This window comes from Mandrillus leucophaeus, unplaced genomic scaffold (assembly GCF_000951045.1).
Source record: "Mandrillus leucophaeus isolate KB7577 unplaced genomic scaffold, Mleu.le_1.0 Scaffold166, whole genome shotgun sequence".
In the NCBI taxonomy this organism is placed as follows: domain Eukaryota; kingdom Metazoa; phylum Chordata; class Mammalia; order Primates; family Cercopithecidae; genus Mandrillus; species Mandrillus leucophaeus.
In genome coordinates, this window is record NW_012101654.1 from 1,647,208 (window position 1) to 1,665,629 (window position 18,422).

General features: G+C 39.6%; 1 protein-coding gene across 1 annotated transcript in view; it reads left to right on the top strand.

Annotated features, from left to right (window-relative positions):
- ARID1B (AT rich interactive domain 1B (SWI1-like)) overlaps positions 1-18,422 on the top strand; it is a 423,627-nt gene that overhangs the window by 65,810 nt on the left and 339,395 nt on the right. The window contains exon 2 of the mRNA XM_011976438.1: positions 6,004-6,153. Within this exon, the coding sequence (XP_011831828.1) occupies positions 6,004-6,153 (150 nt within the window). The remainder of the gene's footprint in view (positions 1-6,003; positions 6,154-18,422) is intronic.

Sequence of the window (18,422 nt, forward strand, 5' to 3'; positions counted from 1 at the left end):
ATATATATATAAATATATGTATATAAAATTATATACAGGTATAAAAATAACATTTTACCCAATTTGCTTCACACCTTTCTTTTTGTAAAGGAACAAAGCACGGCTGAAGCCACGCCCCATCATCCCCAATCCTTTTCAATGCGTGTTTCTATACTTTTGCTATATGTATGTTTATAAACAGTATACACTAATATCTTATGTATTAAAATTTTATACAAATGGTATGCTACTGCATTAACTCTTTGTTGCTTTCTTTTTAAACTCAACATTGTATTTTTTAGTTTTGAACCATTTTGATGTGTGATGTCTTACTCCTTCCTTTTTACTCCTGTATACATTTAATTGTGTGCCTATAGCAAAGTTAACTTTGCCAATTTACCTCCTGTCCTAGAGTTAGATTTTGTCCTCTTCTGTCAATTGTAGTAGACAGGACTGCATTGAATATCCTTCCTGGAACATGCATGTTCGTGGGTGTATACTTACAAGGTACATGGCTGGGTCGTGGGGTCAGTGTACCTTTAAACCTGGTAGGAAGCTGCTCTCCAAAACTTCTTAAGGCCGGGCGCAGTAGCTCATGCGTCTAATCCCACCATTTTGGGAGGCCACGGCAGGTGGATCACCTGAGGTCGGAAGTTCGAGACCAGCCTGACCAATATGATGAAACCTGTCTCTGCTAACAATACGTAAATTAGCTGGGCGTGGTGTCACGCACCTATAATCCCAGCTACTTGGGAGGCTGAGACAGGAGAATCGCCTGAATCCGGGAGGCAGAGGTTGCAGTGAGCTGAGATCACACAACTGCACTCTAGCCTGGGCAACAAGAACAAAACTCCGTCTCAAAAGTAGTAATAATAATAATAAATTAATTAATTAAAAAAAAAACAATGTACGCGGCGGCTCACACCTGTAATCTCAGCACTTTGGGAGGCCGAGGCGGGCGGATTACAAGGTCAAGAGATTGATACCATCCTGGCCTACATGGTGAAACCCCATCTCTACTAAAAATACAAAAATTACCTGGGCATGATGGCGGGCACCTGTAGTCCCAGCTACTCGGGAGGCTGAGGCAGCACTTGAACCCAGGAGGCAAAGGTTGCAGTGAACTGAGATCACGCCACTGCACTCCAGCCTGGCAACAGAGTGAGACTCCATCTCAAACAAAACCAAACAAAACCAAACTTCTTTAGAAGGAAAAAGGGAGAGAGGGTAACCTTTGGTCATTTCATTAATTTTGGAGGATGAGCCAAAAGTTCAGGGTATGGTGAAATGAAAAATGAGTCCTGACCCTTCATATCTAACATGATACAGAAATGTGGAAGGTAGTACTTGTGTTCTTTATTGGGTTAATTTTCTAAAATAAATATTTAAGTGAATCATTTTTAGCTGTAAATTTTTTTTTGTTGTGTTTGTTCATGTCTTAAAGGTCTTTATTTAGAAATGAGTGAAGCAAATTCTTTTTCTTCTTCTTCTTCTTATTTGAGACAGAGTCTTGCTCTGTTGCCCAGGCTGGAGTGCACTGGAGCGATCTCGACTCACTGTGACCTCCACCTCCCAGGTTCAAGTGATTTTCCTGCCTCAGCCTCCCTAGTAGCTGGGATTACAGGTGTGTGCCACCATGCCTGGCTAATTTTTGTATTTTTAGTAGAGACGGGGTTTCGCCATGTTGCCCAGGCTGGTTTGGAACTCCTGACCTCAGGTAATCTGCCTACCCTGGCCTCCCAAAGTGCTGGGATTATAAGCTTTAGCCACCGTGCCCCACCAGATTCTTATTTTTAAATAACAAATGGAAATGTTCTGATCCGAGGCATTTTTTTAAAGATCTCCATTTAGTTCAGTTTTGCAGGTTCAAAATATATATGTATTGTTAGAACTGTGTTCGAGGCAAAGCATGCGCTGGACAGTCAGGACTTCTGTGGGCCAGCGGTTTTTGTCCAAGGACACTGTGCTGTTAGCGTACCGTTCAGTGGCTGTAGATGAAGCTGAACATGTGTGTCAGATTTGGGTAGTCAAGAGATCTCCATATTATAATGTGTTCCTTGATTCATTAAAATTTTTCATATAATAATAGCTTGCTTTAGTAATCATCGAACAGTACTTACCATTCAATAGGTATTTGTTGACGCTCAGATCCTCTTCCAGGAGCTTATATTCTAGTGATGAGGACAGACAGCAAAAACGTGAACACGTAGTTAAGGGTTTCAGTACATAACTAAATCAGTCTCCCCTGTGATAAGATCAGGTTTTTCAAGGCAGGAGAATGACCATGGTTAGGGTTAGACTGGGGAGGGAGGGCTGCCTCAGCTACCAGTGCTCTGTGTCCCCAGCTCCCAGCAACTGCTGGCTGGCACTCAGTAACTGTTGATTGCATGTCACTTGCATGCAACCGTCTGGTTATCTTAGTTATCCTGCATATGGTTAAGAACTAAACGATTTAAAAACTCTCAGCAATCAGAATAGGGTTTGCAAAACTTGGGACAGTGAAGCTCAGGTGCTTTCCTCACGGATTGGTCCTTTGGGCCCTCATTGTGCGGGCAGCGTGTGTGGGTGTCTTGGTCCTCAGCACATTAGAAGCCTAACGGGGTTCGGGTGGGGATTGAGCTTGAGTGGTGAGCAGTGCTGGCGTGCTCTGATGGCCTTTGAGGAGAGGGACAGCCACCCAGACACCAGAAATCAGAGGAGCTGTTGTCTGCAGCATCCAGCAGAAGGCTCTAGGGCCTTCCATGTCTTATGGGGCAGCCTGTTGATTTGTGTTTCATAATGCTATTTAGTTTCAGAAGTCTGAATAGTATATATTAGATCTTTCAAAGCCTTGCATCTGAATGCATTAACACACAAACAATAGTGATCATTAAAGAGTTAGATTTTAGGCCGGGCATGGTGACTCACATCTGTAATCCCAGCACTTTGGGACGCTGACATGGGCAGATCACCTGAGTTTGGGAGTTCGAGACCAGCCTGACCAGCATGGAGAAACCCTGTCTCTACTAAAAATACAAAATTAGCCGGGCATGGTGGTGCATGACTGTAATCCCAGCCACTCGGGAGGTTGAGGCAGGAGAATCGCTTGAACTTGAGAGGCGGAGGTTTTGGTGAGCTGAGATCACTCCATTGCACTCCAGCCTGGGCAACAAGAGTAAAATTCTGTCTTAAACAAACAAACAAACAAACAAAAAAGAGTTAGACTTCAGCTTCAGTCAGCTGGGGTATTCTAATTGAGAAACTGGTTTTTAAAGGTAACATTTAGGAAATAATTAATATTTTACAGACAGCACTACAACTTCTAGTTTAATAAATCTTAATGGCACCTGTATAGACTTCCAGGTGGGACTGGGCAGGGCATCCGCATAACTTGGGAAGGCAGTTGGAGATGTAAGGCAGAGTCATGTGATTGACTCTGAATCCAGAGTCTTACTCTGAATCCAGATAAAATGTTCATAGCACATCCAATCATAAGCATCAAAATAAAATTTTCCGACCGGGTGCGGTGGCTCAAGCCTATAATCCCAGCACTTTGGGAGGATGAGGCGGGTGGATCACGAGGTCAGAAGATCGAGACCATCCTGGCTAACACGGTGAAACCCCGTCTCTACTAAAAATACAAAAAATTAGCCGGGTGTGGTTGTGGGTGCCTGTAGTCCCAGCTACTCAGGAGGCTGAGGCGGGAGAATGGCTTGAACCCAGGAGGTGGAGCTTGCAGTGAGCCAAGATCGCGCCACTGTACTCCAGCCTGGGCGACTGAGCGAGACACTCTGTCTCAAAAAAAATATATATATATGTGTGTGTGTGTGTGTGTGTGTGTGTGTGTGTATATATATATATATATATTTTTTTTTTTTTTTTTTCACACAACTCACGTGCAAAGGGAATTGGACTTAGAGTCCATGTATTTCGAACCCAAAGATTCTTTGGGTAAACTAGAGTTGAGCAATCCGTCCCGTCACGGCTCCCGTTGAAGGACAGCTGACCGGGTCCAGTTGGTTGGCACCGGGCCCCAGGTCTCAGGGAGAGCCCCTCTGTGCTGTTCCAGATTTCCTCAGCCCAGGCTCGCAGAAGGTGGGTGCCAGTGAAGTTGGTCCTAAATGGATGAATGAGCCATGTGTCTGAAAGGAGAGCAAATTGGTTTTAATTGTGGAGGAGCATATTTGAGGGCACCCAGGTCTCAGTTTGCTCAGTTCTGTAGGCGGTTGCTCCATTGAAGATTTCTGCTGTGCCCACCTATCCTCCTCCTTGCCCCACACCCTGCACCCAAACTTCCTGGAGCTGGACTAGGTAGTAAAAAATTCTAGTCAGCTTGTGGCTGCTCTAGTGTTAGTGGGTTCCTGCAATCTGTCCTGTTGTTGTCTTGCTTAGAAAACAGCGCCCCCTCCCCAAACAACACTTCCATATTGTGTGTGAGGGTTTCTGTAACCAGAAAGTCAACATATTAAAGCGCAATTCATAGGGGAGTTGCTGGCTGTGTTGACTGAGCTTTACAGTCATTTTAACACTGGCAGAAGTGTTATCCTAACTGCTTTAAATCAAACTGCAAAGATGCTTGTGTGAAATATAGTATTAGATATCAAATCAAACATATGGGTGTTGAACGGAAGGATGTGTGTTGTAGTGGTATATGGTATTCTAGCATGTGGAGTTGTATTTTATGGAAATTCGTTGGCTTGGCTTGTGGCAGGGACATACATTCATTATGAGATATCAAGCTGTAAAATAAATAAAAGCAAAAAATTCAACTGTGCTGTTAAATGGCTTTCAATGCAGACTTTTCTGCTCCAACAACTTAGGCTCTGTGTGATGAGAGGTACTGTGAGACATTGTGGTCACATTTATTCTCATCCTTTTTGGTAGATGTTGAAAATAATCTGGATTGGATTGAAAGAAATATAGGAACTTTAACTTTTTCATTTTTTTCCCCCTTTTACCCCATTGTATGTGTTAGGAATTACTGTGCTGATTTTTCTGAGAGGCTAAGGGTTTTACTCCTTTCATCTTTTACCATTTCATCTGTGTCCTCATTCAGCGTTTCTATAGTGGGGTTGGGTTTTAGGTGCGTATCTGGTGCTCATCATTAATTTCGTAAGTGTGTCTGCCTATGGGGCTCCAGTTCTTGAAGTTCTCCAATGGGCCGTATTGTGGTATGAAACAAAATGACTGTGCCATTCTTGTCTCTAGAGTACATTTTGCTGTCCTGATATCTTGTTTTTCTTTTCCTTTCCTGCTCTCTCTTGAAATTACAGAAAGAGGCAATAGATTTCTCATTTTAAAAAATTCAAAAATACTATCCATGGTGTATTTACTGCATGAGGAAGGATTTTCCTCTAAACGATGCTTTCAGGCATTTTTAGGCTGATGTAAATTAGAGATGGAGAAGATTGGTTGAGGCCATTTTTGTCTATACCTCTGGTATTTACACTGTCATATGCCTTGCTTTACATTGTTACCTGTTTTATCAACTAAGAAAATGCCATCCTTAGCAAAAATAGTAAATAAAATTGATAATTTAACTGGTATGTATGTGCTGTAAAGGCAGTTGGTATATTCTGACTTTTTTATTCTGAACTTAGAAACAAACATATACCATAATAAAGCATTCCCAACCACAAGCCTCCTATAAAGTATTACTGAGTTAACCTGGACTATTTGAGTTCATTTTAATTTTCACTGTTACGTGGGAGTGGATTTCATATCATGCGTCTCTTTCTTAGTAGAGGCTATTTTTTAGTCTCAGTATTTAGCACTTCCTCCCTACTCCGTCTTTATGGTATTATTCAATAGTTTCTATCTGATAGAATATGATGGTTTTTAAAGGCAAAGTCAGATTGCCTTTTGACTTCATTGATAGTATGTTAATAGAAAGCAGCATGTCAGTTTGTCTAATGAAGAGAGGATTACAAATACTGAGTTTAGTTGCTTAGCAGAGAACCCCCTTCATGTTGCCGAATTGAAACCATATTCAATTTCATTTAATTGCACATTTTGACTTATTTGCTTTGCTTGACTTTTTGACAGATGCCTCCTCAGTATGGACAGCAAGGTGTGAGTGGTTACTGCCAACAGGGCCAACAGCCATATTACAGCCAGCAGCCGCAGCCCCCACACCTCCCGCCCCAGGCGCAGTATCTGCCGTCCCAGTCCCAGCAGAGGTACCAGCCGCAGCAGGTGAGCACAGCGCACTGGCCCGCAGGGCCCTGTTTTCTCCACCGAGGCAGACCCGGTTCTGAAACATCTTCCTGTCCTTTATTAAAAATTATATTCTCAGTGGAAAAAAAATTAGTTTTGAGAAAATGCACAACTATAACCTAATTTAACCCCATCTCTCCCTCTGTCTTTTCCCCTTCTGAGATTGGAGGGTGAGAAGAATGACTGGTTTAATAGCTGTTTGCATTATTGGTTAGTGGCAGCAGGAAGTTATCAGTCATTACTTGTTCCCTGTCATTTGTGTTCTGAACCGTTCAAGAAAGCACTCTGCCACTTTGTTAAGGCTTATTCAGGAGAAGGATTTTATCAATCATTTAATCCTTGTAGTTGGCACATGCATGGTATTTTTATCTTGACCTTTGTTTTGTTTTGTTTTGTTTTAATGGTAAGTGTTACTGTGTGAAAACATTGTTGCCTTTGACTGTGTTATTCTCTTTAAACTCGCTTATAAGTAGATATTCACTTCAGTTGCAATATATTAAAATACTAATTGGAATCATGTACTTTAACTATGTCAAGCAGTTTCTAGTTTAAAATACTCTTTTAGGTTATTGGGTTATATATTTCAGTTTACAGAATTTTTAGAAAAATAGTATATATGTTATGTGATAAAATGATTCAGTTTCCTTATGTTTTAGAGACTGTCACTAATGAGTGACATGAAAAGGAGCAGTGAGTGAGGGACTTTTACTCTGAATCCAGATAAAATGTTCATAGCACATCCAATCATAAGCATCAAAATAAAATTTTCCGACCGGGTGTGGTGGCTCAAGCCTATAATCCCAGCACTTTGGGAGGATGAGGCGGGTGGATCACGAGGTCAGGAGATCGAGACCATCCTGGCTAACATGGTGAAACCCCGTCTCTACTAAAAATACAAAAAATTAGCCGGGTGTGGTTGTGGGTGCCTGTAGTCCCAGCTACTCAGGAGGCTGAGGCGGGAGAATGGCTTGAACCCAGGAGGTGGAGCTTGCAGTGAGCCAAGATCGCGCCACTGCACTCCAGCCTGGACGACTGAGCGAGACACTCTGTCTAAAAAAAAAAAAAAAAAAAAAAAAAAAAAAATATATATATATATATATATATATATATATACACACACACACACACATATATATAGTTTTCCACTTTAATACTTTCTTCCTTCTCTTTTGTGTGGTGAGGTAGCAAAGAGAAGATGGACACGTAGCGTCGACTTTTTCCTTTTTGAAGGACTTCTTTTGTGGCTTGAATAGATCGTGGATATTAAGCAATAGAAATAAATTTATGGAGCTTAATTTTAATCAGTTTGGCTGGTTTCTTAAATATTTTCTTGGGTTTGTTGGAGTCCACTTCCATGTGACTTACCAGAGAATTCTGAACAGAGTTTATGACTTTAAGCAAAACATGTTAAAACAGCAGCTAGGATTTGAGACCCAGTACAGTCTTGTTTTCACATACATGTTTTTAAAAGCTTGAACCCAGGAGGTGGAGGTTGCAGTGAGCTGGGATCGCTCTACTTCATGCCAGCCTTGCAACAGAGCAAGACTCTGTCGCAAAAAAAATGTGGTAACATATGGGGTTTGTAGCAGTAGGAATGTACATCATTTCATAGTTACCTGGTCAAATCTTTTATTAAAGTGTATGAAAATTTTAAAACACTTTAATATAATTTCTTTTTAGATGAGAGAGGCTGGTATCTGGAGTTTTGATAAAGTTATAACCTTTTTCAAGGGGCTTTCAGAGCCTTATTGAACATATCTGTAGACCCAGAGTGTTTTGTCGTGTCATCAAAATTTAAGGACTCAATAGATAAATTATATTACTCATTTGACTGTAGTATGCTGAAATGAATCTCTGATCATAAAACCAGTTTGATTAAGGATTCTGAATGCCTGTCATTTTCTTCAAGACCAAGCTCAAAATTTACTTCCTTTAAAAACTATTCACTGATGACTTCTAGCACATGGCAATTAGTTATTTAATATCTTTCATATTTAAATATTTAAAGCGTCCTACAGGTAAAATCTTAATGAATATTATTTTAATGTGCTTAGTTTCAGTCTATCTTATGCTTTGATTATTACTATCATTATTTTATTGATTTGAATACAATAAATTGTATGGTAAGATATATTCTATAACCATGCCTTTTTAATGTAATTGTAGTAATTTTTGCATATTCTGAATAAAACCAAACATTGCTCAGAATACATTGGAAATTTGTTCTTGGGTTCGTACTCCCTAACTATAAAATGTCTGAGTTATATTCATTGTGGGGTAGAGAGGTGAAAGTTGGAGACGTTTAGGTGCCCGCATCGGATGGTCTGCTTCGACAGGAACAGTCTTGGATTTTAGGGAGTTGGATGGCCAGATAGATTTGGAAAGTTTTTCAAAAAAATGATACCTGGCATTATAGATATATTTAGCACCTCCAAAACCTAAATAATCTATCCTGAAACAAAGTAAAAATTACCATTAAAATATTATCAAAATCAAGCTAAATCTTAATAACACTGAATTCACATACCTTTAAAAACTTAAGAAACAACCATATTTAGTTTAACCAGCCAGTATTTCATAACGACCAGAACATTTCTTTATGCAGTCTTTCCTTTTGTTTTCAAATGTGGTTTACGTAATCTCTTGCTTTTGCATAAGACAGTCAGTTAGCAAGTATTAGTAGTACGTAGTGTCTTGTTAATGCGATTGATACAGATGGTAATTTTAGGGTTCCATCAAGATACCTCATATTGTGTCTTCAATATTTTTCATATGTTTAATATTTTGGCTAATCAATACATTCATTGGTTTCAAAAAATAAAAAGTACAAGGAAGGGATTCTGAGAAAAGTCTCTTCCCATCTTAGTTCCCTCTGCCCACGTCACCACCCCTGTTCTTGACTGGATGACCATTTATAGTTTATTGTATGTTTTTTGAGTTTCTTTATATCAAGAAGCACAACACCGTATTTTTATTTTTCACCCTATTTTTACACAAATGATGGTGTATATATAGTATATACTATATGCCTTCTTCCATGTATTTTTTTTTCTCATCCCCTTCTTTACTCACTTAGATATATTTTCTGGAGATCTTTCCAAAGGAGCACATACAGCAGTCCCTCCTTTTTTTTTATAGCTTCATTACATTTTATGGACACACCATGATATATTTAACCAGTTCTTTTTGAGGAACATTTAGATTAGTGCTGGTTATTTGAATTGAAACAATGATGCCATGCTAAACTTTGTGTGGGTGTCATTTCATAAGCGGGCAGTAATATCTGCAGGATGAATTCGGGAAGCCACAGTGCTGGGCAAAGGGTGTGTGCATTTGCATTCCCAGTGGGTATTGCAGGTTGTAGCCAATTCACACTCCTATCTGCACGTGAGAGGACTCTTCCTACATATGTGTTAGTAGCGTGATTTTACAAAGTTTCTGGATTTTTGCCAATCTGGTACATATTGAGCATTCTAAATCCCAATGTCTGAAATATGAAATGCTATAAAATCTGAAACTTTCTGGGTGCCAACATGACCCCGCAAGTGGAAAATTCCATACCTGACCTCATGTGATGGGTCACACTCAAAACACATGTAAAACATCGTTTCAGTTGCACAATTATTTTAAAATATTGCATAAAATTGCCTTCAGGCCATATATGTAAGACACATTTGAAACATAATGAATTTCATGTTTAGTCTTAGATTCCGTCTCTAAGATATCTCGTTTGTGTATATGCAAATATCCCAAAATCTGAAACACTTCTTTTTCTAAGCATACAGTTTTAGTGTACATTTATCTTGTTATGAGTAATGTTGAGTGTTGTCCTGTGTATTAAGCATTTGTGTTTCCTTTCTCCGGAACTGTAAATTTATATATTTTTATTTTGAATTTTCTCTCTTCAGTTGTTGGTCTTTAAAAATAATTTTAAAAACCCTTTGTATATTAGGGAGACTGGGCCTTTGTCTGTAATATGAGTTATTAGCTCCAGAGGCAGAATCAATAGAGTAGAATAATAGAATAGAATCAATTGTGCTCATACGTGCACGTGCGTGGACACACAAATACACACACACACACACACACACACACACGGAGATTTATTATAAGGAATTGGCTCATATGCTTACGGAGTTTTCATTTCCGAAACCTGCAGTATGGGCTGGCAGGTGGTGAGCCGATGGTCTGATGAAGTCAGAGGCAGCTTGCTGGGTAATTCCTTCTTGCTTAGATGGGGCTGGTCTTTTGATTCTAGTTAGGCCTTCAAACTAAATGGATAAGGCCCACCTACATTATGGAGAGCAATCTGTTATTCTCAGAGTCTCCAGTTGAAATTGTTAATTTCACTTACAGTACCTTCCAAGATCACGTGTAAAATTAACCATTGCAACTATCTTTCCCCATCAACTGGAGATGCCAGTAAAATCATTAACTGAATTTCCTTAGGTGTATGGTGTTTGGGGTCATTTTGGGATTTCTGTTATTTTCCATTGGTTCTTCTATTAGTGCATTAGTACTGTATGTTTATTGTCTTTTAGTATCTGATAGGGGTAGTATATCCTCATTATCCTTCTTTTTCAGTTGTTGGTTTTCTTTTTCCTTTTGCTATTTGTATGTGCTTATTTTTTCACATAAACTTTTTCTTTTTTATCACGCTATGTTCTAAGAATTTTATCTTTTGTTATTGTTATAATGGGATCTTCTGTGAAACAGGGTACTTGGAAAAGAATAACGATAAGACACGCAGAAGCACTTTACTTGAATAGCTTTTTCGTTTTTGGAGCCCGCTGACCAAAGATGAGAAATATCCCTGTAATAAAAAGATGGGTTTGTTTAGCTCAGGTGGCTGCAGGCCAGGGAGGATGCGGTCCTGAGGAGCCCCAGGAGCACTGTGGAAACGGGGAGGTGGGGCTGTAGGAGGGTTGGGGTGTGTGTTAGATGAGTCTAAGAGGGGGTGGCATCTTGAGGGGTGGTCCTCAACTGGCTGCTCTCAAGAAGCTGGGGCTACTTTTGTGATTAGGTATTTTAATTTTTATCTAGGAGACAGGAGGATTGAAGTGGGGCAGGGTTGTCATTGGTAAAGAAGCACCAGTCACCACATGCCTGTAATCCCAGCACTTTGGGAGGCCAAGGCGGGCGGATCACCTGAGGTCGGGAGTTCGAGACCAGCCTGACCAACATGGAAAAACCCTGTCTCTACTAAAAATACAAAATTAGCCAGGCGTGGAAGCGTGTCTGTAATCCCAGCTACTCGGGAGGCTGAGGCAGAAGAATCGCTTGAACCCGGGAGGCGGAGGTTGTGATGAGCTGAGGTCGCGCCATTGCACTCCAGCCTGGGCAACAAGAGCGAAACTCCATCTCAAAAAAAAAAAAAAAAAAAAAGCACCATCCTAAATAGGAAAATATTGGAAACATTCCCTTTAAAATCAAGAATAATCATGAAAAGCAAAAAGAAACTAGACGACAGAGTGAGACTCCGTCTCTCTCAAAAAAAAAAAAAAAAAAAAAAAGCACCAGCCACTTAGAAAAAGAAGCGGGGATGGTTTGTCATTTTTGTCGTCAACAAGTGGCCCTAGGCGCCTGTTGTTTCAGGCACTGTTGCTGTGCTGTAGGAACTGTGCAGTCTGCTTGCTCTTCTGTCTGGTTTTCCTTTGCTTGCCTTCGCACATTTCCACTCCACCATCCCTGCCGCTCCTGCGTGGAATAGCTTTCCGTCTCTCCACTTGTTCAGGTACTTTTCAATTTATTTTATAATATTCTTCAAAAAATGGCTGCTGTATTGCTTTTGTTAGCATTATTCCTATGTACCTTATTTTTTGTTACTATTGTAAATTGTATCCTTTAAAAGATTACATTTTCTCATTGTTACTGTTGTATACAATTGTAACAGACTTTGTATATTAACTTTCTGTGTCTGTGTGTCCAGCCACCTTTTAAATTCTTGTGAATTCTGCTACTTCCAGTGATTTGCGAAATCTGAGCTTTTTTTCATTAAAATAAAACTTTAAAAAATCACTGCCTTCCTACTTTTTTGCCTTTCTGCAGACTGGCTCCTTTGTACGCATTCTTTGAAACATCTGGCCATTCCTGTGTTATCCCTGATTAAATGAAGGCTTCCAGCATTTCATCCTTTAATACAGTGTTTCCCCTTTCTTTTCTTTCTTTTCTCTTTTCCCTGTCTTTTTGTAGCTGTCCACTGTTGGGCTAAGGAAGTTACCTTCTTTTCTAGTTTGCGAAGAGATTTTTTCATGAGTGGATACTGAATTTTATCTTCTGTCTTTTTTGTAGGTATCGAGATGATCACTTTGATTTTACTTATAATCTGTTTTTGAGATAAATTACCTTTTAAGTATCAAACAAAACTTGCATTCTATAATAAACATAGCTTCATGATATATTATCATTTTTATTCATCACTGGATTCAGTTTACTAACATTCGTTTTAGATTTCTTGAATCAGAAATTCATGAATTAGATTGAACTGTAATTCTCCTTGTTAGGTTTTGGTATCTGTACTTTTTGAGCTTTGAAAATGAATTGGAGGCCAGGCGTGGTGGCTCACACCTGTAATTCCATCACTTTGGGAGGGCAGATCACCTGAGGTCAGGAGTTTGAGACCAGCCTGGTCAACATGGTGAAATCCCATCTCTATTAAAAATGCAAAAAACATTAACCAGGTGTATTGGCACACACCTGTTATCCCAGCTGCTTGGGAGGTTGAGGCACGAGAATTGCTTGAACCTGGGAGGCAGAGGTTGCGGTGAGTCAAGGTCGCACCACTGCACTGTAGCCTGGGCGACAGAGCAAGACTGTCTCAAAAAAAAAAAGGTGAGTCCCTTTTTTAATTTACTAAAAGAGTTTGTGTTGTTATCTGTTCTCTGAATGGTAAAAGTGTTTATAAAGCTATAAAGGGTTGTGTAGCTTTTGATTTTTACCTTTTGTCTTATCTCTGATTTTTTAACTTTAGTAGAGACGAGGTCTTGTTCTGTTGCCCAGGCTGGTCTCAAACTCTTGGCCTCAAGTGATCCTCCTGCCTTGGTCTCCCAAAGTGCTGGGATTACAGGCATGAACTACTGTGCGCAGCTATTTAAAATTTTTGATTTCATTTCTTTTGTCAATATAGGCATATTCAAGTTAAAAATTTCTTCTTGTGTGAGTATTGCCATATATATTCCTATGTATAAGAATTTGTCTATTTCATATAATTTTTCAACTTTATTAACATAAAGTTCGTAATAGTCTTTATTACTTTAATCTTTGTACCATCCAGAGTTAAGGCATTTTAATTCATAATGGTTTTTCATCTTTTATTCTTGATAAAACCCTTTCCAAAGTGACTTGGTCTTTATTGTCTCTATTGTGTGTCCTTGTAAACAAACTTAATGAAGTTCTTTTCTCACCTTGATTACGTCTTGCTTTCTCCTTTATTAATGTTTATTTTGCTGTTCTTCCTCCCCCACCCCCACTCAAGTGAATGCTTATTTGAACCTTTTTTGTTGATGAAGCTAAATATGAGACTAAAATTTTTTCTCTTAAGTACTGCTTTGGCTGAATCTTTCAAATTTTGATATGCATCATTTTTGTTTTCTTTTAGTTCTAGAATTTTTTTCTTTTTCTTCATTCCTTATATTTTTTGAAGACAGTTTTATTGGGGCCTGGGTTTGCATTCTGTTTCCTCAGAAGGATTGATGGGTCTTTGCTTTTGCCAGTTGCCAATGGGTACCAGTCCTCTCAAACAATGTTTTGTGTTTGATTTTGTGAAAGTTTTATTACAAGAAGATTCTTAATATACAGATACACAGAATGACATAATGACCACTCCTATGCCCTCACCTGGTTTTAATATTACCAATATTTTACCACATTTGCTTCCCTGTCTCATCTTTTCCTCCTCTTCCGACTTTCTTCAAAGTATTTTAAGTCACAGATACAACTTTTCTCTGCAAAATCGTTCTGTATGTGTGTATGAAATGTAAGGGCATTTCTTTTTTTTCTTCGTTTTCTTTTTCTTTTTTTTTTTTTTTTGAGACAGAGTCTCTCTCTGTCGCGCAGCCTGGAGTGCAATGGTGCAATCTTGGCTCACTGCAGCCTCTGCCTCCTGAATTCAAGCAATTCTCCTGCCTCAGCCCCGAGTACCTGGGACTACAGGTGTGCACCACCGCGCCTGGCTAATTTTTGTGTTTTTAGTAGAGATGGGGTTTCACGATGTTGGCCAGGATGGTCTTGATCTCCTGACCTCGTGATCTGCCCATCTCAGCCTCCCAAAGTGCTGGGATTACAGGCGGGAGTCACTGTGTCTGGACAAGGGTGTTTCTTATATAACAGCAGCGCTGTCACATCTTATTAAATTAAATATAATTCCACTTGTCTACATACCTAACCATGTTCAGATAACCCCAGTTGTCTTCAGAATACCCTTCTATATAATTTGTTTCAAGCAAAATTTAAACAAGATTTACTACATTGATTTGGTTCTGAAGCCTTTTTATCTAGGACAGTTTCTCCTCCCCCAAATTTGTGCTTTGACATCTTGAAAATCCTGGGTCAGCTGTCCTGTGGAATGACTTTGTCTGCTTGTTTTCTCTTGATGTGGCTTAACTTGCTCATCTGTTTCCTATACATTGCAAGTTAGATCCACAGGCTTGAAGATTAACATTTTGTCTGTGGTCATTGTAAATTATGTTCCCAACATTTTAGGCCTGCTCTTGTTCACAGGATGGGTCTGTGATCCTCCTTTTGAGTGAAGAGCCTCCAGGTGGTTCTAGCCCCCGCCTTTCTTGTGACCATCAGCTACAGCTGAGGCTGAAGAGACATTGTGATGGACAGATAAAGCTTCCCTTTGTACGCTGTCCAGATTCCTCACAAACTACATTGGTGAGCACAACACATGCTGGTGACCCTAGGCCTCTGGGTTTGGGGTGGTTGTTATCCATCATTTCTGACTGACTTCTTCTGGATGCTTCAGAGGCAATGCTGTGGGTTTATTGTATCAGATGGAGCATAATGTTTGGTCGTCCCACAACAGTGAAGTTAAGATTGATTAGAGGGTTTAGGTGATGATGGTCTCTGGAGCCGTTCTAAATGAAATATCTTCTTGAGGTTTTGTAGACCGCACCATGAAGTGTTAATTTTGACCGGATACCCTGGTGATGGTTAGCTTGTGGTTGCTTGTTTCTTAAAGGAGCCACTTTAAAAAGTCCTCCTATCTCAGCATATCAAGTTCAAGAAAGGTATTTCTCTTTTCTGTTTAGTGGGTTTGCAAGCTCTTAAATGATGGGTATAGCCCTTCTTGGTCCTTAATTTAACTGAGAGGTATTGTCTTGTATTTTACTCCCTTTTGGCAGGCCCTGGACTTCCTCTCCTTTCCCTGTTCCTCGTATAGTCATCAAAGGGAAAGTTAGACTCTATAGCAAAAGTCAGCTTCTACCGCTGTCTTGGTTTCTCTGTTCTCAGTTTGCTCTCTGGGTGTTCTTCGTGTCACTCACATTTATGGCAAGTCTGGGATTCATTTAAAAAGGGTTAGAAAAGGTGTTTTATCCACTATTTCGGGTTTTTCAATCGATAGCTATTTAGAGCATCTAATCCGCCATACTGCTGGAACTGGTAGTTTCATATTTTCTAGTTGTTTCTTTGGTATCCTTTATACAATTGGAAACCATACCAATATGTAATATTTATGATAGATCATTTAGAACATATAGATAATACCTTCTCATTGTTTTGAATCAAACTTTTCTAGTGTCTCCCTTATTCTTTTAAAATAAAGTTCTTAGATAATGTGAACTCTCCACACACAAAATTTTAAACAAAATTAGAATAATGCACTGAGTGTATATGGAAAATGAAAAGAAAGAAGTCTGTAATATTGTATGCTTGATTAAGCAAACGTTTAGGCATACTACTTTGGAAGACTTGTGAAATAGATGCTTGATGTATATGTGTGATCGCTGTGAACTTGACAGCTACAAAATGAGATTGATGCAGGAATGTTGTATTGGCAACTCAGATGTCTCAAACAGGGTTGTCAGTGGTGATGTCGTCTTTTGAAATGGTGAGCAACTGTAGGCAAAGTTCTGTGCAAAATAAAGTATAATCTTCCCTCAATATACTTGATGGCTTTGTTTCTGGAAGATTTATTATGTCATAAGATGATTTTAAGAACACCTTGTTCTTATTTGCAAAACGGTGTTGCGTTCTGGACTCAGCTAAATAATTAGCTTTTTTTTTTTTTTTTTTGCTTTGTTTTTAAATATACCCGAATGTTGGCACTTTTGAAAGTAGTGTGGGCTGTGGCATGCTGATCTTTTCTATCACTCACTCTTACACTTTGCAAGATAAGCTAGCATTCCTACCCTACAGCCACTGTTTAAATGCATTTCTGTGTCCCTGTGACAACTAACTGCTCCCTTGAAATCCCGTCACTACATGTGTTATATATGTCCTTAATGGTTCTGAAATTCAGACGTAAAGTGAGTTACCTATGTATACAATTTCAACCATGAGTATAATGCCCTGAGTGTACTGGGAAGAGGTAGGAAAGGACAGAAAGCCGCCTATAACACGTTTGTGTTTCTCTTAAGTAAATGCTCAGGCTCTTCTCCATTAGATGGCTTGTGAGGGAGTCAGAGGCTTGTGCCTGGGTGTGTGGTAGCCATGGACTCCATAGGTGCAAATGAGGCTGCTACAGATCTGTGGGACGAACAGCTCAAAACCACCAGCAGGCAGAGAGCCCATGGCTCAGTCACCACACAAGTAATTATAGAAATGAAAGTATAGAAGACCACTTTAAATAACATGCTCACAGAGTTGGTAAAAAGAAAAGGTAAGTTACCCAAAAGTCTGGAAATGTTATAAATTTGTAAATAAAATACAAATACATAGTAAAAACTGGTAAGAAAGTAAAGATTTCTTTTCCTTTGCCTTATTTGTATTTTCTAAATTGTCTACATAAGCATGGAGCACATATATAATATTCTTAAATGTTGTGTAAAGGATTCCACGTTACCTATTATACAATGTAAGGAATTACCCGTTTCAGTGGTATAGCAGATAGATGCTCTCAATGTCTCTATTGATCAAAATATTTAAAATAGTGGCTCAGTTCTTCAAACTAAATGAAATAGTCAGTCAATCCTTTTTTTTTTTTTTAACTGTTTCTCATGCCCCTCCTGTCATCACTTTCTTCCTTACCCAACTAAAATTCCAAGCCCATCATTATACTTGCCCTCACTCTCCTGCATGTACTCTTAAATACTTGCCAGCCCCATCTTATAAACCTATTTATGCAAGCCTGATGGAATACAGCTTCATGCCCAGTGAGTGGGATGGGGAAAGAGGGAGGGAAGACCCTGCTATTCCTTTGAGTTGGTGACCACTGATGTGAGATCATCCTTGCCTTGTAACTTTGCATTTCCCTAAGGCTATTTCAAATCCCCCTCTGTCTTCAAACCCAAAAGGCTTAAGCCCTGCTCCTCACTCTGAGCTAGTGAGGCTGCTTCCTGTTTCATTGAAGAAATCAACACAAGCAATTAGGAGAACTTACAGGTACCAGCCAGCCTGGGTCTGCCTATCACGTCTGCCTTCTGTGATGTACACACTCTGCCAGAAATCTCCTTGTTCCTCTGGAAGGCTGCCCCGTGCCCCTGGTCCACTCAAGTTCTTGGTTTTTCCCCCACACCATCCGTTTCTCCGTCCTTCCCATTGCCATTTAAACATGCCATCATTTCTCCCACCCCAAACAAAACAAAACGAAACAAAAACACCTTTCTTGACCAAAATCAGCCTGTTTTTCTCTTTTCTGGTACTCTCCACTTGCTAGTGTCCCTTGAATTTACTCTATCCAGACATTTGTTTCAACTATTCTATTGAAACGACTCTTTTCATACTTTTTTTTTCCACTTTCTTTGTAAATTGAGAGGTAAAACTGTATGTCTTTACTGTATACAATGTGATGTTTTGAAGTATATATACTACATTGTAGAATGAATACATCTAGCTAATTAACGTATACATTACCTCACATAGTTAACCATTTTTGTGGTAGGAACACTTTATATCCTCTCAACGTTTTTCTTTTTTCTTTTTTTGAGACGGAGTCTCGCTCTGTCACCCGGGCTGGAGTACAGTGGCGCGATCTGCGCTCACTGCAACCTCCGCCTCCCAGGTTCACGCCATTCTTCTGCCTTAGCCTCTTGAGTAGCTGGGACTACAGGCATGCACCACCATGTCTGGCTCATTTTTTTATA